General features: G+C 45.9%; 5 protein-coding genes across 5 annotated transcripts; 2 read left to right on the forward strand and 3 right to left on the reverse strand.

The window, feature by feature from the left end:
* Window positions 1–4,070: 4,070 nt before the first annotated feature.
* Triagg1_5517 (uncharacterized protein) lies at window positions 4,071–4,793 on the reverse strand (the record flags this gene model as incomplete). The annotated part of the gene is made up of 1 exon (XM_062900040.1): window positions 4,071–4,793. The coding sequence occupies one exon, from the start codon at window positions 4,791–4,793 to the stop codon at window positions 4,071–4,073; it is 723 nt and encodes a 240-aa protein (XP_062755638.1).
* Window positions 4,794–6,007: 1,214 nt separating this feature from the next.
* On the forward strand, window positions 6,008–9,457 carry Triagg1_5518 (uncharacterized protein; the record flags this gene model as incomplete). Its single annotated transcript, XM_062900041.1, has 2 exons — window positions 6,008–7,151; window positions 7,233–9,457. The coding sequence occupies 2 exons, from the start codon at window positions 6,008–6,010 to the stop codon at window positions 9,455–9,457; spliced, it is 3,369 nt and encodes a 1,122-aa protein (XP_062755639.1).
* A 3,132-nt stretch (window positions 9,458–12,589) lies between these two features.
* On the forward strand, window positions 12,590–13,381 carry Triagg1_5519 (uncharacterized protein; the record flags this gene model as incomplete). Its single annotated transcript, XM_062900043.1, has 1 exon — window positions 12,590–13,381. The coding sequence occupies one exon, from the start codon at window positions 12,590–12,592 to the stop codon at window positions 13,379–13,381; it is 792 nt and encodes a 263-aa protein (XP_062755640.1).
* Window positions 13,382–16,269: 2,888 nt separating this feature from the next.
* Triagg1_5520 (uncharacterized protein) lies at window positions 16,270–18,495 on the reverse strand (the record flags this gene model as incomplete). Its single annotated transcript, XM_062900044.1, has 6 exons — window positions 16,270–17,338; window positions 17,398–17,496; window positions 17,555–17,809; window positions 17,891–17,999; window positions 18,050–18,303; window positions 18,377–18,495. 6 exons carry the CDS (start codon window positions 18,493–18,495, stop codon window positions 16,270–16,272), a joined length of 1,905 nt encoding a protein of 634 aa, XP_062755641.1.
* Window positions 18,496–19,469: 974 nt separating this feature from the next.
* On the reverse strand, window positions 19,470–19,724 carry Triagg1_5521 (uncharacterized protein; the record flags this gene model as incomplete). The annotated part of the gene is made up of 1 exon (XM_062900045.1): window positions 19,470–19,724. One exon carries the CDS (start codon window positions 19,722–19,724, stop codon window positions 19,470–19,472), a length of 255 nt encoding a protein of 84 aa, XP_062755642.1.
* Window positions 19,725–20,418: the final 694 nt, after the last annotated feature.

Raw genomic sequence — 20,418 nt, forward strand, 5'->3', positions numbered from 1 at the left:
ACCTGCAGCCGAGTTAGTTAGACGGTAGAAGATACAAGGTCTGCCCCTTTGGGACTCCAGAATCCGGCTAAAATTTTATGAGTCGATATTTTCAATGCTTAATACTCAAGGAACATATTTCTGACCTATTTCTAAAAAAAAAAACACCCCCCAAAAAATTCAGCTCGAGCCGCCCACTTGGGGATACAGGCAAGCTATACATGGCAGATGGCACGCTTTTCTTGCTCTCGTAATTTTTGGCCATCTTTACCAGCATTTTCGTCGCGTCTCCATTACGTTATCGCATTTCACTCCCTTCCCCAGCCCCTCGTATAAAGGACCGGTGGCTATATTCCGGGATGAGCGAGTGTCACATGGCATGGTCCATTGTGGAGTTAGACAAGAGTCGGCCCATATGCCGCTCAAGGCGGTCGCAGCCCTGCAAGCCTATGACTTCCTTCTGCCGACACATGCAGAGATATTCCTGTTACCCTGATTAAAAGGCTCCCAATGAATTTGACGTACGAAGGTGTTTTTGTTCCACTCAGCTGGAACCGACTGTTACCAATAGCTTGATAACCGGGCATCGGAGCAGTGATGCATGCCCGACATCCATGAGACATTGGATAAGCAATTAATCGTGATGAATCAAAGCCTCAATAGAAAGATTAATGAAGACTACCGATTTGATCAGAACATCTATTGATACCGTGTGTATTTGCAGCTACACAGTCAACTGCACTGGCAACGCCGTTAGTGAATACACTATCAAACTTGAACCCAAGACAAAAGCTCCGAAGCCAGTGAGGGGCAAGTCTGTGAAATCCTAGGAGATAGAATAGAGTCCTATTATCAATCTATTTGTCTATTCAACCGTACACTTAGGTTGAAACGTGACCCGGAAGGAGGCAGATCGCCAATCTCTCGCTCGCTCGTTTGTAGTATTAACCCTAGATGGGCTGATGATGACTTTGATGTCCACTTATTGACCTACGCTGCCAAAGGCAGCGTCATATCTGATACCGAAGGACAAATTTGGGTATCCTAAGTCGCGACTTAACCAATAACTAAACGTTAGAACGATAGAAGCGCTTCATCGTGCCATCCAAATGCATTCAAGAGAGACTATTACTGCCGGAGATTGTGCTTATTGGAATCGCTCCATCAGAGTCGGCATGGGAATACTAACCAAGCAAAATAAATGGTATAACATATAGCTGCTGCTTCATAGCCAAAGATTTCCAATCTTGAGCATAACGCTGATAAACATCCCCAGTAGTGGCCATACGGCCACAATTTCGCCTCAGGAATCTCGTTCCAGCCCTTAGAGGTCATCTTTGGGTCCATGAATTAGGAAAACCAACTGTCTCTTAGTTACAGTATCACCATTTCAGGACTTAGGAAGATGTTGTTGAAGTGTGGGCACACTGAAGTTGATCAGATGATGAGCTGTATTTATTTGGGTTATTGATGTCATATGTATACGAGTAGTTGTTAGCTTCGTTAGGATTTCACGGTGGGATTGGGATCTCTAAACGGGACCACCTTCAAAAGTTCTAAAAATATTGAGTGTTTAGCGGAAACCACCATGGATCTCCAAGGCCGTGATAGCACCGCAAAGACGGGCCTTTTATGATGAGAATACGTGTCCCACATACAGTAATGTTTCGTAGGGCGTTAAGCTGAGAAAAATACGCGTGTTATTGGCGTATGTGGGTGTGAGTGGGCGCGTTGCCGGACTCCCGCAAAGTATTGGACTATGGATCTCTCCGCAAATAAATCCGGATAGCCACGAGGCTAGCTATATTGCGTTACCACATCCCCCCAAAAGCAATAACCATCGCCATGGGTTTTCACGAGATCCGGTATCAGTCCGGGAATTTTTCCCACTCTTGTTGTCATAGGCCTACACGGCCGGGTCTACCTCGGCGGTGCTTCAAGCAGCTTGAAGAGAATATGGAATAGTCCATAGATATTTTCTGGATCCTTTGTTGATGGATTGGCATCCGTTCATGTACTTGCCTGTTCGCGTTCCCGTACTTAAATCCTGCGTCGCCCCCGGGATGGTATAAGAAGGCGAAAGCCTCATGTGTGGAATTAGTAGCGGTTGTAATTGAAGTTTTATATTAATTCATTTCTGCTTGCTAAAGATTGTAACGGTGTTGCATTCAAACGACAACATACCCTGCAATTTCTGGTACAATTACTCGAAGTCCGACATCAAGTGACCACATCTTCTAATTAGACAATTCCCCTTTTCCGTCTTGGAGCAGAATTATAATTTTCGAGATGGCTCCCAGCTGGGTTATACCAGTTGCTTCCCTTAGTTCAATCTGCGGTATTGGATTTATATTTGTTTGGTGGTGGTAAGTAATTACATCTGTAGGCAAAGATATGGGTATGTATTGACCTGTCAGGTTCCCACGGCTGTGGACAAAGGGGACACAGCAGGAGATGGAACTTCTTGCTAGAGAGCGGGCAGAGCGTGAGCGATACATGCAACAAAGGAACCTTGAAGCAGGCATCGCTCCAGAAGTAAAAGACCCCCCCTCGACCTCAGCCGAAGAAAAAGAGACTGCCACTGTATCAACACAAGACAAACATGCGCCTCCCGCACCGACACAACAAAATCAGATCCCTGCTATACCAACGCCAAAATAATGTTACTACAAACCTTGAGGCAATAATAGAGGGCTGTCGGCGTTTGTAGGGATACAACATTCGTGATGGGGACAACTTACACAGCGATCAACTACTGTAGGAGACAGGAGTACTGCAACGAGCCAGCCCACCAATATATTCATACTATACAGTTCAAATCAACATACTGGATGACCTACAAAAGGCAGAGCATCATGTTCTATCCTCCATGTGCTCAACTAGTACGCCTATAACATGCTTCTCTTCCGCTGCTTCCCTGGAACCTCATATCATCAACAACCCGCGTTCTGCATCCTACAAACAGTCATCATCATTTAGGAGAGATCAAACAAGAATGGCCTCTGCGAGCTCATTTATCGAATAGGGTTTATTAACTTAAAGCGGTTTACGGTTGTTCAACGTTGTAATTGTGACAATATTCGCTATTTGGATACAAATAGTCAACTGGGGGGGTGGGGTAGCGGCCATGTGGTTTAGAATGGGGAATATAATGACCCTTGGAGGAAAGTAAATACGCAATTCCTTCATAAAGGCAATAAAATAAGAGGAAATCTTGGGTGACACACTGGCGTGAGGTACACCTAAACAGACCAGCAGCTGAACGATGTGCGTTTAAGTCCCGCCAAGATGCGCTCTAATTTCCAGTGTCCGAATGCGCCCCGTATTGTCGCAATACACTTTTCTTTTGTTAGGGATATACCAAGGCAGGGTATTGGGATCACAATATAGGCGCACTGAGGTGGACAACTTGCATGATTGTCTTCGTGGTTAGGCTGAAAAGCCGCTGTGAACAAACTGGACTTCTCCGGCGAGACTATCCATGAGACAGCCCTGTGGTATGAAGCAGATAAGGGTTGTGAGTATGGCGTTCATCGCCGAATAAGCTCTTGCTAGATATTTTTTTATAGTGATATCTCATCCATTATCGACGTCGCTAAGCCATATACTACAGGAGGGTTCAACGAAGCCACCTTTCTCGAGAATGTTGTATATTCTACGGAGTTAAAGTACCGCCATGGTAGCGTCTGTTACAGATTTATCTCACGTGATGGCGCACTCCATTGTTAAAAGGGTACGTAATATGTTAGATCAAGTCACTCCTATAGTAGACGCACTTCGTCCTGAAACTTGCCTAAGTGAGCTTCTGTCGCATATTCTCATACCTGGTGGAAATTAGTTGCATTGAAGGCGTCAAATTAGAAACAAAGGACATAGTCACAAAAGATAAGAGACTAAGGTATTACATAAATACATCTACTAGCTTCAATCAGGGCCTCTCGGCGTACCCAATCTATAATGTTTGTTGACGGGGATTAATCATATCAAAAGATGGAAAATAACTAGATAGATTACTCAAGATAAACTACGTAGTACCAAACTGAACCTGTCTAATTAAGACTGCGATATCACGCGGAGGAGATACGAAGTGTCTATTCCTCATCGTAGTACAGGAATTCATGCGTACCTACTTTATTTCCCTGTGAATCGAATCTCTGAGGGAAAACCGTAAATAGACCATCATCATCTCTGGCCTCATAGTCAAGGTTGTTGCTAGCTTGAATGAGCACATCCAGCCCATAATTTTCCTTGAGCCAATGTGCAACCATGTCTACTCCAGCAAATGCACCCGAACCGGTCCAAATGTTTCCGTCAACAATCCACTTCTTCTCTCTAGTCCAGTTGACCTTGGGCCAACGCTTACGTACCCAAGCGTATTCGACATTATTAACTGTTGCTTTTTTGCCGTCTAAAACACCTGTTGATGCCGCGACACTAGCTCCCGTGCAAGTAGTCCACAGCATCTTATCGGCTGACACATGTTTGCGGATGAGTTCAGCATGCTTCGGATGTAGTTCAAAGTTGCTGAGGTACGGCCCAGGGACAAGCAGAATGTCAAGTTCTGGGCATTCATCGACGGTTGTTGTAGGCATGATTACCATCTGGCTCGACCCAAGGAGGACTGGATCTCTGGTGACACCGATGTAATGGAAAACAAATTGGGGTGCGCGAGATATAATCTTTTCATCAATCGGTCCATATTCTTTGACAGCTTGGAAAGCGGACTTGTTGGCGGAGGAGAGGAGATCGGCGGGACCTGCACTGTCCACAATTTGAAAGGCATAGGCAAGGACGCCTACATGAGTAACAGCCATATTGATGAGTAATTTCAACCAATCGATAGAAGGTAAATTAAAGAGACTGGCGTATACTGAAAGTAAGAAAGTCAATGATGGTCAGGATGTAAGTGTTGCGTGCTCAACGCTACAGCATGAGCTATCACGTCTTTAAATAGACATTAGCCATGATGAGCAAAATTAAATATGGAGAAGAGGTGCAAAGAATGAGTAAAATCCCGCGCGAGCCATCGTCCGATAGTTTCTCAACCACTGATACATTGCTATTAGAGTCTCTAACCAAATGTTTGCTTTCTATATCCGCTTTGTCGCGGATGTAGCGAGAAAACTGTCATTGCAGCATAGGAGACGCCTGTGATCGAGATAACTGTGTAGCATCGATTACAAACATGTATGAAGCGGGCCCCAGTACTACGAGTGGGAATTTGAAACCTCTCGGTGGTTATTTCACATGAGAGAAATTGCATTTAAATTGAGACATCTAGGAGACTTGAGTTTGCTGGAGGCCTCTTGCCATCTTGCCAAGATGAAGTGAGATAGTCCCTGCCAATTCAATGCGGCCGCTTATTATGCAAATGCTCGAACCTTCTTTTGGGGAGATGGTCTGATGCCGTCACATCAATCATATAATATGTACGTACGGCATAATCTCCCTACCTAACTTTTAAAATAAGGTTATGAATTGATTGTCTAATATCTCAGTATGAACCGCGTTGTCCTAAGCATGTTGTAGTGGCGTCACTGCGCCTCCACCGCCGGCCTCACAGCCTCATCTCAGTCTATACAGCGCAGCTTGCCAAGCCAGTAGCAAAAACCTTGCAGTTCAAATCTCCTCTTTGTCGTAACAGTTTTGATGACATTTCGAGGTAGATGATGACATTTTCCGTAGCTAGTTATCGTCAGTAGCTCATTGCCCAACTACAGTGTTCATAAAAACACCCTGCGAATCCGACATTATTTCATCATGATGACTCTTTCTTGTAGAAGTTCTATACAGCATGAAAGTATTGAGACGTATATGCTAAGAAACATCTTTAAGGTAAAGAAAAACCAGTTACTCTTATCAACAGTTGCTTCAGTATTTCCATGAAAGAGGCATTATCTTCATACACGCGACACAAGTTGGTACAATCAAATCTCGCCACGAAACGGGGTCTAGCTGCATGGTAATATTCTTCTAACATGAGACATTCCTGTTGCAGCCCGAATCCAAGATGCGAAGCGTATTCCAAATGTCAAATAATTTACAGACCCCGTCGAGATCCGTTGACGAGGACACGAGGTCCAAAAGCGAATGTATACACGACAAATCCGAGTCTTCGGAGGGCCTTCAGCAGCCTAAAATCTCTGTTCTTCGGCCAAATCCAGGAGAAGAATATCTATTCAATATTGAAAACAATCCATTTGCTTTCTCCCCAGGTCAACTAGGGAAGCTAATAAATCCAAAAAGCATTGCCGCTTTTGTCGCTTTAGGTGGCATTCTTGGGCTAGAAAAAGGCCTACGGACCGATTGTCGTGCTGGCCTTGGTATTGATGAGCATCATGTTCTTCAATCAATTACATTTGAGCAGGCGACAATGGCTCACCTATCGCCAGAGATGCTCAAAGATGGCCAACAAACCGGGAACCATCCTTTGATTTGTTCCAACGGCAAGCCAGGCAGTAGTTTCACTGATAGGAAAAGAGTCTTCGGCGAAAATCGGTTGCCAGAACGAAAATCGAAATCGGTTCTCCAGCTAGCTTGGATTGCTATGCACGATCATGTACTCATACTGCTCAGCATTGCAGCCATTGTCTCGCTTGCCTTGGGATTATATCAGACATTTGGACAAACGGAACATGAAGGCGCTAAGGTTGAGTGGGTTGAGGGCGTGGCCATCATTGTTGCAATCTCTATCGTTGTGATTGTCGGCGCGCTGAACGACTGGCAGAAAGAACGCCAATTCCGGAAGCTCAACATGAAGAAAGAGGATCGCTTTGTTAAAGTAATTCGTTCAGGCAGCCCTATGGCCGTGTCTGTCTATGATGTGGTTGTGGGCGATATCATGCTTCTTGAACCCGGCGATATTATTCCGGTGGATGGTGTCTTCGTTCAAGGCCATGGTCTGAGTTGTGATGAGTCTTCAGTCACAGGAGAATCTGATTTGGCCAAGAAGGTCCCAGCGGACAATGTACAGCAGGCACTTGTCAACGAAGAAGTATCGGAGCTGAAAAATCTGGATCCATTTATCATCTCTGGGGCCAGAGTCTTGGACGGCGTAGGATCTTTTCTCGTTACTTCAGTTGGGCAGAACTCAAGTCACGGTCGGACCATGATGTCGCTGTCGGAAGATCCTGGGCCTACCCCCCTGCAATCAAAACTAAATGTTCTGGCTGGTGAGTACCACTGCGTTCCATGCGACTAGTCACAGACTTGGATACTTGGGTAATAGGAGGCTAACGAATAATATTCTCCAGGTTACATCGCAAAGCTTGGAGGCGGGGCAGGCTGCTTGTTATTCACCGTGCTCTTCATCGAGTTTCTTATTAGGCTGTCCGGAAACAACAAGTCCCCAGAAGAGAAAGGACAGGATTTCCTACATATTCTTGTCATGTCCATCACTATCATTGTTGTTGCCGTCCCTGAAGGCCTCCCACTGGCGGTGACACTGTCATTGGCATTCGCTACTAAGCGCATGACAAGGGAAAACAATCTTGTTCGCCACCTTCAATCATGCGAAACAATGGGGAATGCCACCGTTATATGCTCAGATAAAACAGGCACCCTAACGGAAAACGCCATGACTGTGGTCGCCGGTGCACTAGGCGGCGAGCCACTGCTATTTGGTGATAAGAATCTACAATTCGGACTTGATGGTAGCGCGCCTGGTAAACGGCATTCTCAAACCAAGGCTAAAACCCTAGCCCACGCATCGTCGGTACACGTGGAGATGCAGCAGTATGATCAGATCTCTGCGGACCAATTGTCCTCAAAGCTCTGCACAGAGGCACAAAACCTACTGAAGATAGCTCTTGCAGCCAATACTACTGCCTTTGAGAGCGAAGAGAACGGAAGGACAGTATTTGTGGGAACCAAAACAGAGACGGCCCTTCTTGATTGGGTTCGTCGATATTTTGGACTTGGGCTAGCCTCCATGGAACGTGCCAACAGCTCCCTAGAACAGCTATTCCCATTTAAGTCAGAACACAAATGCATGGGAGCGGTAATCAAGCTGCCTCAATCTGACACCTACAAAGGCGAAGCAAAGTATCGATTATTTGTCAAGGGGGCACCGGAAGTTGTCCTAGCACAATGTAGCGCTTCGCTGGTCGAAATATCGAAAGGCGTATCACAGGTACCAATGTCGGAATACCACAAAGATGCTATCAGACATATCATATTTGGTTTTACGACGCAATCGTTACGAACCTTGGCTCTATCATATGTCGACTTCCAGGAGTGGCCCCCGCATTGGCTCCAAACAGACGACAGCTCAACGGGTTCTAACGATATTGAGCTTCTTGATGTTCTTCAAGACATGACCTGGATCGGCGTTGTGGGGATTCGAGATCCTGTTAGACAAGGAGTTCCTGCTGCGGTGGAAGCGTGCCGAAGGGCATCAGTGTCAGTCAAGATGGTAACCGGTGACAATATTGAGACGGCAAGAGCAGTCGGGCGAGAATGTGGCATCTTGAAAACTTCATCAGGAGAGGAAGGCTTGGTGATGGAAGGGCAAGACTTTCGCCAGCTACCTGATGAAGAAAAAGCAGAGGTTGCCAAAGATATCTGTGTCTTAGCTAGATCCAGCCCGGAAGACAAACGCATCCTCGTCAAAACTCTACAGAACCTCGGCGAGATTGTCGCAGTGACAGGGGATGGTACGAATGATGCACCAGCTCTGAAGGCTGCTGATGTCGGCTTTTCTATGGGCTTATCTGGAACAGAGGTCGCTAAAGAAGCATCCGATATTATCTTGATGGATGATAACTTCGCGTCCATTGTTAAGGCACTTGGTTGGGGACGGGCTGTGAACGACTCTGTGAAGAAATTTTTGCAGTTCCAACTGACTGTTAATATCACAGCAGTCATCATAACATTTGTTACGGCCGTATCTGACAGTAATGAAACTGCGGTGCTCAACGCAGTCCAACTGTTGTGGGTCAATCTCATTATGGACACATTTGCGGCGCTTGCGCTTGCAACAGATCCGCCAACAGGAAGCGTACTTCAGCGTAAACCAGAGCCCCGGACCGCATCTCTAATCAGCTTCATCATGTGGAAGATGATCATCGGCCAATCCATCTACCAGCTAATTGTTTGTTTCGCACTATGGTTTGGTGGCTCTGGCCTCGGCTACACAGAGTCCCAGTTAAGAACTCTCATCTTTAACGTGTTTGTTTTCATGCAAATCTTCAAGCTCATAAACAGCCGCCGCATTGATAACAAGCTGAACATCTTTGAAGGTTTGCATCGCAATTGGCTGTTCATGGTGATGATGTCAATTATGGTTGGTGGGCAGCTGATTATTATTTTTGTTGGTGGTGAGGCGTTTGTCGTCGTACGACTGACGGGTGAGCAATGGGCCATCTCTATCGGCCTAGGTGTTGGCTCAATTCCCGTAGGTATCCTCATTCGCTTACTTCCTGATGCAACCTTGCGAAAGTTCTGTCAGATGATCATGAAAAGAATTAGCCGCAAGTAGTTATATTCCCTACCTATTATTTCTGCTAATCTATTGGCGTTGGCTCCTCTCTCGTAAAGGACCGGCAAGGTCGCCGATTACTGTATTACTTCATTGCTCATACATAGAAAGCCTCGGGTGGTTGTGTTATTGAGTTACAGGGTTATTTTTAAATGTACTTGGATATATCTTTCGAAACGGCTGAGCGTGCAAGCTGAATAAAAGATTCGACCATTTTCTCCAACTCAGAGGGTACAACAGATTGCGTGTGAAATTTCACCTTCATCGTCTGGAAGTATGATAGCGTTGTGGTTAATAGATACAAATCTTCGCTCGTGGTTGGTGCCTCTGGATTACGCGTCATGTGATTGAAGACTACCAAAAATGATGTAAAAGGATATTAAAGGAGTGTCCTAAGGATACGAAATTAGTTTACCATTAACAGTGCTGAATCAAGGGCTCCCACCAGAATATACCTCTATATACATGGTGTTTACTCGGAAGATGCGGAAGAAGGGACAGAGCCTCCCTCGAGGACTCGAGTCGGAGGGTAGCGAATTGGACATCATCTGGTAATGTCAGGACGAGCATATGTAAATACTTGAACCTCATGAGTCGGATCGCAAGAGACAATCCCCGAAGCTGTTCTTCACTAGCATGGTCGGCTTCAAGTCCCCAGGCCTCTGATAAGATCTGTAAAGTGTAAGCTAAAAATTTGAGAGTTCGATATAAAGCTGAGGGATACCTGTCTTGTTGACACGTCCCAATCATCCAGATATGGTATCAAGCCCCCCCGACCACCGTATTCAGCGCCATTGGTCGGGATATCGAGGATCAAACCAGTTAACCTTGCTAATTTGATATTTTGAGTCAAGGAGTGGGCGCCAAATGTTGATGACTAAGGTTGCGTATGAGGATTGTTAAACTGCCCATGTTTTGGGCAAAATTTTAAGAGATGCCGGAAATCGGGCAAAGGTACTTTTTCATATAGTTTACTTGATAATAATACTCGGTGAGCAAAGGCCAAGGAGAATGCTTTATCTATCATGAATAGTACCCAAAAGAGAGTCAATCGGCGTTGTTGTTCTGTGGAGCAGTGCTGCTCCGTGAAATGTAGGTTTAGGGTTTGGGCCTGCCGGCAAGCATGGCTAGCAAGCATCCATGATAGGCTCGGAGAAGTATTGTCCTCTCCGAGGCAAGAAAGCATAGTCAATACCTGAATATTCACCTCGTTTGGTTCCAGGACGATTTTAGCATCATCCAGAGCAATTCGAATGTGATGCCGGAATGACGTGGCAAGGTGACGAAGCGTCAGGTCTTTGTGAGAAATTATTAGGAATATAAAATTAATATAGAGTATCCAGCTTTGCTGGGTAACTAATAGAGGTTCAAAAGCGACTTGCATCAAAAGCTGGTCAGAAGGCTTAATAGCGATAAGGTCAGCCAGGTTAGAGACATTCAGGAACCCTTAAAAACCCATTGTTCAGCGTCTCGACAGCAAAGCGTATACGCAGTGCAATATACTTACGACTAATAAGTGTATATCCAAGGGCTCTTGACGGAATGAAAAAGCCAGCTGCTGCCTCATTACGCTGAAGAGAATTGCCACAGCTTATGTCAAGACTGGCTCGTATTAAGAGCTAGGATGGTGGTATTGGAATATTCCGAAACAGGGCTGTTGATAAGATAATAGATTTGCGTCGCTATTCAAGATTTCTGCATCTATTGGTATATTTGCAGCTGTGCTAAGTAGCTGATTTCGGTTAGGGAGTGTTTGAGTGTCAGTCTCTTCCCTGTCCACTAATTGATGTTGGGTATAGTATCCCGGTATTCGCGCTTCCAAATGGATAAGTACAACAAACCAGCTCTCGAAATCTCCGAATACCACGAACCTCGAGGCGGCTCCTATTTGATATCTTGGACCCGAAACTTCTTTGGAGTAGACACACTTGCCAGGCCAAGGGCGGCAAGTGGCGCACTTCGGCTGTTCACGAGAGCACCTATCCTAGCTTAGCTGTGGACGAAGAGATTACCAACCCTACAGACTTATTCACTCTAGCAAGGCTCACCTGATTTTTCCCCCCTGCAGAAATCACACTGCATCATTTTTTTAGCTACTACTTCTGTGTATCGCCGAACAACCTCGATGACATAGGTGCGTACAGCAAAGCGTGACAGAGACACTGACAAGGGGACGAAGACAGAGGTGTCGATGTATTCTCCATACTGTTCAGCGAAGTCGGCTAATCGGAGTTAAAAGAATGCGTCTGTTAGCGACCGATAGATTCAATAACGATTCGTATACGGAATACCCGAGGGCGCTGTCACTTGAATCATCCGTGCGGAGAGTAAAATTTGGTGAGGTTGATACAAAATCCTCTTCGAAGATCAAAAAAGGGTTGGATATGCCTCGCAACCATTTCGCGAGCACCTGCATACCTACATAGGCATAGTCTCTTGACTTAGACATAGCCACAACGTTGACGTAGCGCGGTAACGCGGGTCCCGGCTGATGTGGAACAAGGGATGTCGGCACACATCGTTGCCGACAGTGTGGAGCACTTCTTCCGCCTTGACTTTGCGGTTACTAGATTGGAACTTTTAAAGGAGTGGTATACTGTTAAGATCTTTCTAGATTGGACATATCCGGCGACATGTAAGTGTAGCAGCGGGTACAGCCAATCAATGTTGCCTATTGGCATCTTTTGAGCTAACCGAGGTAAATTGCTATTACCTGCGCCCCGGCATGCTTAAAATTGGCCTTCTGCTGACTCGGATTGAATGACTTAGTTACCACATCATTGTCGTTGCAGTAGGATACGACTCGGAATTTGTTGCTAGGCGCTTGATATCATTTTGCCTTGTCTAAGGTAATGTATGGTGATATTGAAGGTGGCTCAGACAGTGACTAGCGCAGGGTAGGTATCTGTACTGACAGTGGTTGATGTCTGTGTCGATCGTAAGGGATACAATTATCACTTCGCCTCGCTCTTGTACTTTATAAAATACAATTCATATTACTTTTCGACTCGAAATTTCATTTTTGTCTCTCTCTTCCAGCTTCTTTGATTCGTTGCGTCCAACCACACGGTGTCTTATCTGATATATATAATTACAAACTTCCATTACATTCACTACTCCATATCCGAAGCCATGAGCCGCCCTTTTGATGCATATGATGGCATTGCCTGCGGCGAAATTGCCATCTACTGCCTGTATCTTGGTGGTGCCATCTTCTTGTGTCGCAAACACGGTTTTGGCAGAAGTGCCGGTTGGCGTTTCCTCATCATGCTGTCTCTTGCTCGCCTCATTGGCGATGGTATGCGACTGGCAACCATTTCGCTACCAACTAACCAGAGTCTATACATCGGCTGGTTAATTCTCCTTGGTGTTGGCCTCGGTCCTCTGGTTCTTACTTTACATGGACTCCTCGGCCGCCTCGTCGACTCCATTGGTAGTCAAGGTCCGCTTCTTATCAAATCTACCCACCGCCGCCTTCTTGAGCTTCTTATGCTCTCTGGCATGGTTCTGGTTATCATTGGCGGAACGCAGTCGAGTTACACTCTCACCAATGGAAGCCCAGTCACTCATTACGTTACTCTCAGCTATGTTGGAACGGCAATCATAGCTGTCGTCATAGGGCTGCTGATTTTGGAAGTTTTACTTGTTTACCGAAACCGGGACTATATCATCCAAGGCGAAAGGCGCATTCTTACTGCAATTGTCATATGCATTCCTTTCGTCCTAGTACGCCTTGCTTACTCCTGCGGTCTGGTCTTTGGCGGTGTTCATACTAGCCCCTGGCTTTTACTTGGAATGTCTACGGCAATGGAGGTCACTGTGACCCTTATCTGCGAAATCCTGGGCTTCACTATTCATGACGGCTTTGTTGAGCAAACAGGCGAGGAGATGCAGCCAATGGCTCATTTTTCAGCGTCTAAGTAACGGCTTCGTCAGTACTACGAAAAGAATTTCTTTTTAAGTTTTCTCTCTCAGGTTTTAAGCTCTCTTTTTTGAATTGTTATGTTTTGACTTTCTGGTGTTTTCCTAAATCCTATAATTGTGCTTCATTTCCTTTATAAAAAGCAATCTCAGCATTCATTCTTTCCTTTAATATAATTGTATCTTCATAAATCTCATACATCATTACATCATATATATAGATTTTTATTTTACTTCAGTCATATCTCGAAAAGCCTCCGTATTATGCCTCCAATGATATCACATCGTGTGTAATAATCTTCGACTTATTGCCGAACAACCCTCTAATAAGCAGATAAAGTGACTGAAACAATCCGCATGTTGGCTAGCCATATATCGTTAGCATAGGAAGGGTCCCTCAGGTTATCTCCGATTGGATGTGTCTAGACAGGAATAAGGATGGGGCTCCGGTAGTAGCCAATCGTATGCCAGAGTCATTGCTTTGCAACTAGCTGTCAGGGTTGTATGACTACGCAGTCCATAAACGGATAGCAATACGTCTCTCCTTTGAGACCCCGCCCCCCCCCATATGGAAACCCATGCGAGATGCCGACTACTTACCGATTCCTTTGCATCAGCCTGCAGGAGAAGTTGGCATGATTATTACCGCCCTAACCTCACCTTGGAAAACTTGAGATAACCCTTTTCTTAGCTACTCTGTATAAATGTTTACTTCATTTCCGCAAATGTAGCTCGCTCCGACCTTTTACTGCATAGTGTGACTGATAAAGTAAATTTTATTAATTTCGCTGCAATTATTACTCTCTCTTCATGTCACCACCGATCATTCCCCACTACACCGTCTTGTCCACTGCCATATCCACCGCCTTCTCATCCAGTGTATCTATCTTTGCCTTCAATCCTCACATATTTCGCTGAAGCACAAAAACGCTGCTAGCTTCCTTCAGACAGAGCTATTCAACGCTGACGTGGCTGTTGGTCTTGCTATTGTTGCTGTTTATGAGCCTTCCAAAGTTTCATTGATTCCCCTGGGGAGGATTAAATAGGAATTTAACTGACCTGATTGGCACCTTGAGTCATCCTAACATTGTGACTGGGTCGGCTGCTGGTGTTGTAGGCAGCTTGTCCTGATTGCTGGGTCCTTTCACGTTGCTCTCTTTCCTTTTGAGCTTTATTACTCCTGTACTTCTTGACAGCAGAATAAATAAGCATCTTCAAATATTTTTCTTTTGCAAAAAGAGGTCAATATGGTTCTGAGAGCAGAAATTGATGTTCTAGGGTAATATATTTATTATGAATGAGAGGTTTGAGAAACAGGTAACTTTCAAGAAGCGATGAAAGAGAAAGCAGGCACTGTATTTATAGTTCATATCTCAGGAGAGTTATCGGCCTCGCAGTCGCTGTAGGGGTATTTAGTCATCACTGTCCACCTATCTATCAGAAGTGATTACACGTGATAGAGATTTCTTCCTTACGGACACCCTCAGCACAGCCTTAACAGTTCCTACTTCCCCACTCTACGCATGGTCACTCGAGAATCGGCATCAGGGATAAAGGAGTCAGGCCGTAATCTAAATAACCACACTAAGCACTAATAACCCTAAGGATGGCACCGGACATAAGAGGTACTATCGGAAAACCGGCTTCTTGCAGATACATAAAGCGTGATTACCAACTCTTGGTTCCCTCCCCCGACGGTACCTTGGCTGAATCTTTCTACCATATCGTCAAGATTGCGCCATCGCTACGGGGCAAATATTTACAATACGTACTAGGTCAGCTGGCAACATTGTAGAATACCTAACCAAAGACGGTGTCTATGTGGCTGGCTGCCATAACGGCCAGTCAGACGTTTAGTGCAAAGTATAGTATTAGCCCTATATGCCTGAGTCACTAAGCACCCCCAAACGCGTAAATAGGACCACCCCATCATTATTTCAGTGGGCTTATTTTATACTTAGACAAATCGAAGTGCAATGATGTTAATGACCGGTTCTGTAAATTGCATTATAGCTACCCAAGTTTTGCTTCAGGTTTCAATTTTTTGATAGTACAGATGAACTGGCCCAGTTTGTAATCGCTGCTTTGAGTATTTCTCCGTTCTTACGTATGCTAAGAAGTATCCCGGCATCAACTGGATTTCTCAAATTCTTTTGCCCTCTTTCTCGTCTTGTTATTTATCGATGCTTGGACGTGGTGAACCTCAGGTACATTCATCTCTATGGCTTCACTCGGACGGTCTCAAGGCTTAGCATGCTGTTCCGAAACGCTGATAAAGTCAAAATAGTGACAATTTCTTTTTAACCTATAATGTGAACTATGTTACACATTCCATTGGAATACTAATAAGGTTGGAGAGACCGATGCCTGAATGACATCTAACGATATGCTAATACACGGTGCTATGATAAGCAATCGGAGTAACACGTTATTTGCCTGGGTATAGGTTATGAAACCTGAGGGCAGTGGTCGCCAAGATTTGTTGAGCCCGAAGTATCATGAAGTGACAGGTTGTCTGCGTCGTTTTCGAGGATACCACCCGCAAGTGCTCCGACGATCCCAAAAACAATGTCAGGAATTACTAGGGTCAGAACGTGGCTATTAGTAAATAATCAGAGAAGGCGAGTATATAATATATTATCATTTATAAGTTAATAGTAAAACTAGTTATTCACTAATTTATTCACTGCAAACATAAAGGTAAATCGCTTACTTATACCTCACAAACGACGGACCCAGGATTACCACAAGAACTCTGTTTATTACAATTTTCCGAATATTCCAACTGCAGCCATGGAACGTTTCCATCTGTGAAATATGTTGCTGAAAGATGTGAATTGTATATAGATGATATTTTTATTTACTATGATAATTGAAACGATGATGAGCATTTATGCCCAAGAGAAATGCTCGGAATGCAAATATACTCCTCCAGACCTGGAGCCTTTTAGGATGCCTAGATTTGCTTTCGCAACAGCATTTCGAACATCATCTTGCATAGTAACTGGTCCACAAACAAAGACAGCAAGTGATTCACCTCCATCCGATGTCCTTGATGCCTCTTCTTGGATAATCAGCGGGAGCTGAGGTCGTCCTTCGAGTTGCTCGTCAAACAGCGCCGATGCCGCAGTCTCTGTTCGGCCTTCTTGGGCAATGATGTTCTCTGGCAAGGCGGCAGCCTTGTTTACATCTGTTGGATACTCAAGGGCCTTATCAGCCAGATCTACCTCTTGTGCAGCCTCCCCAGTTAGATGCAATTGGATACGAATGGTGGAAACCGACTCCAATGCCCTGTATCCGGATAGCAGCTTCTTGACAGTGTTCATGTACCACAAACGAGTGCTTGCGTCTCGAATTGCCACTATGACGCGGAGGGTAAATGGCCCATGAATGCTGCGTTCGTTACTTTTCGTTTTTCTCGCTATGCTGTCAATGTCTGCCGCTTGGCCGCGCTCTTCATCAACGGTCTTTCCCTGGCACCTGATAAATTGCTCGATGAATGGTAAAGTCCATCCTGCACCCGATCCTCCTGCAATGACAAGAAGATGGTCGCTGTGAGCGTATGATTGCAAGTTGATTCCTCCGTAAGGGCCATCAACAAGTACAGGAATGGAGGCACCCAGGTTTTTCAGAGCAGACTGGTACAGCCGTGCCGTTAAGCCGCGCTGATGGCGAATGTAGAAGATGAGCTCCGACTTCTCTTCTGTTCCATTTGATGGCATGGAGCAAATTGTGAACGGATGCGCCGAAAGAGATTGCAAGAATCCAAAGCCGGTGAAGCGGAGGAAGCAGTGCTGTCCAGGGATCCATGTGAAGTTCGCCGGGATTGAAATGCGCGTGAAGCCGCCATCCTCAACGATGACCTGGGCCTTTGCTCGCGTACCGTACTCGAAACAAGTCCTCAGCCATGGATACACGTAGCAAGGGACGTATACAGCCGCTGTCGCAATGAAGTAGTGCCTGCGAAACAATCAGCGTCTGAAATGGAGGGATACTGATAGCTTCAGCTTTGCTCTTACCAGGAAGTCAGGGTGTAATCGCAATGCCAGAAAAATATCAAGACAAATACTGCGGCGGCAAGTAGATGGGTTGCTTTGAAGAATTCATAACCCAGGTTTCTGTGTAGTGCGTCAGATGTGCAGTCTTGGTGGAATTGCATTGTATGCTATCACCTACCGAATCACACTGTGAGACGCAAAAGTAAGCCAAGCCTGCAAGATGATGGCTACGATGCCAGTCCAGTAAAATATCAGGCCCATCTCGAACTGCATGACCATATCGCCGAATCGGATGTGAAAGACGATAAAGGGAAACGTATGCATAAGTGCGAGAAGGAAGAAAGCGTAAGATATCCATCGGTGGAACACCTGGAGCTTCTCGTGGGAGACACCCGTGACAAGTGTGATCCAGTTAGTCTTGGTGGCCGTCGCGCTGCAAAATAAGGGGAAAAATCAGTATTTTTTTTCGATGTTCGTCAGGGAATCTGAGCGGCCTACAAGACAAAAGGCATACATGCCAGAGCCATCCATCCCGATCTTGTCCCCAACGGTGGAGAGCCGCCAAAGTCCAGACTTGGCCAGTAATATGGTTGGGGAATCAGATCCATGCCTGAAAAGATAGTCTGTCAATTCTGACGTCGGTTTCATCCAACTGAGCTTGTAATCAACTTACAGAAGAAAAAGACAGTCCCTGCAGCCGCGAGAAGCAGAAGCCCCAATGGGGCCGAGTTCCATCGCAGCGCCTGGACGTGGAAACCGCGGTAAGATAAGTATCGTGTTGCTGCGATTACTTTCTGCCACGGGGAAGAGCGGTGCCATGCTCGATATCCAAGCAGTTGCGAGACAATGTTGCCAATGACGAAGATGCCAAGGACGCTCATAAGGAAGGCGATTGTCGACAGCGCATAGACATGGTCAGCGATGAACCTTGTGAGATGATTATTTAGCAATGTTTTCGAAGTGATCTATCATGGGTAGTGCCAGAGTTGGTTTTGCTCACCAGAAATGCCAACGCTGCTGGTAGTAATCGCACTGCTCCTGTGTGAAGCCAAAGCTGTCACAGGTAAACTCGCGACTGCCCGTCAGTGTGACGGGCGGCGTAAGCCAGGCGGCGGACATGGTGAATGCTCTTCAAAGCCGATTCAACAACTCTTTCGTTCTATTTCACGCCAGAGGCAGCACGAGATTCATTTGTGCGTGATGCTGGTGCGAGGAGAGGATGAGTAAAATGAGCCGGCGCTGCTCGGGCACTCTGATGGATATCACCGTGCGGCTGCAGTACCTTATCAAACGTAGTACGGGTTCGCGCCTGCTGATAACAAACAAGTTACATTGTGTATATTTCCATGGGCTTCGGAGCTTCGCTGGTTAGGTGCCTGGCGCAGCGCACTCTGTGCTCCGTACTTGTGTAAGTGTGTACTCCCCTGAACCTGTCGCGAACGGTTGTGGCGCCGGTGCCACAGCCGGCGTATCATGCATGGCTCGATCCCGAATATGGGGGCACGAAGATCCTAACAGCAGACCTGGACAGGGGCAAGCGCGTAGCCTATTCGCTTAGAATTATGCAGAAGCAGATGGCCTGGATTGCGAACGTCCTCCCGTTGTGGTTCGGTCACACCTGCAGTAGCACAAAGGTTGGCTCAGTTTGAGCAAGTTTGCGCACTTATTTTGGACCGGCTTCCCCATCCTGGTGGTACAGTAATCATGAGTTTTCCTACCCATGTCGTCTGCGGAGTGTCACTGCGTCGAAAGAATCCAGCTGCCTCACATACAGCAAGGATACGCGACTAAGGATCAATCTCAAAGAGCTACTGTGGCCTACAGTACGGAGTGGCATAGTCTGAACGTATGGATAGACACACACAGCTTGTCTCTTTCTCTACGAAGTTGATGCGTTATCGTCGTGGTCTCTCATGTGACTCGTATCTCGGCGACCTAGCCTGGCGACGTGCTCATGTTCCCATACCCAGCCCAACAGTCGATGTGAGACAGACAAAATTACTTTCTCTCTTGTTCGTACTCGCGGTGAGCAGCTTAACTTGTCTCTGACCTGAGATTTCCTTTATTTCGCCAATTTGTGTTCGTTCTCTTCTTCACGCGGGACTCGGTGCAAAATACACCACAATCATCGGCATGGACTCAGGATCATCGTCAATGGATATGGCAATGGGTGCTACTTCCGCCATGGCCATGCCTTCTTCTACAGCCGGCCCAATGTCCATGGAAACATCCAACATGACAATGAGCATGGAGTCCATGATCATGGTGTTCTTTACCGCCACAAACACACCTCTTTGGTCATCAGCTTTTGCGCCCAACACGACCGGGCAGTACGCAGGAGCATGCATATTTCTTATTGCTTTTGCTGTCGTGTTTCGTATGCTGCTGGCATTACGATTCAACTTATACAAAGTGGTTGCTGTCGTCAGGCAGAGGCGGAGTGGTGGTCTGCTCCAGCCTGAGTTGTCAGAGATCAAGGCGACCCCTCGGCCTTGGAGAGCCAGCGAGGCTATCTTGTCAGGTGCACTTGATACGGTGATTGCGGGAGTGAGCTATCTGCTGTCAGTCTTACATATCCGTGAGAGAGCACTTAAGCCAGCTTGCTGACATTGTTCTAGTATGGTGGCTGTTATGACGATGAATACTGGCTACTTTCTGTCGGTACTTGGCGGTCTTTTCTTGGGTAGTGTGCTCTGCGGTCACTTGACAGGCAATACTGGAGGACATTGAACCGTTGTGTCACTTGCTTCCAGGAAGAGGTTGATGTATAGTGAATGATGCTATCTTTTTGGGCAAATCCGGGTAGTCTCATAAACGCGCGCTGGAGTACACCCACAACATGAGACATGCAAAATTTTGTTTTGCCTCCAGGAGGAATTGAAGTCACCTCACAGCAGTGTATAAATGTCATACTGCGAGTCATTCGACTTGACCCATGAAAAGCATACATATGGCTGCAGATATGGCAAGCTATTACTGTCTTTGATCTATTGAAGTATCAAATACTAGCTGAGTTTCGTTAGTTACTTATTTCAAATACAC

The sequence above is a fragment of the Trichoderma aggressivum genome (assembly GCF_033847375.1).
Source record: "Trichoderma aggressivum f. europaeum strain CBS 100526 chromosome Unknown scaffold_019, whole genome shotgun sequence".
Lineage (NCBI taxonomy): Eukaryota > Fungi > Ascomycota > Sordariomycetes > Hypocreales > Hypocreaceae > Trichoderma > Trichoderma aggressivum.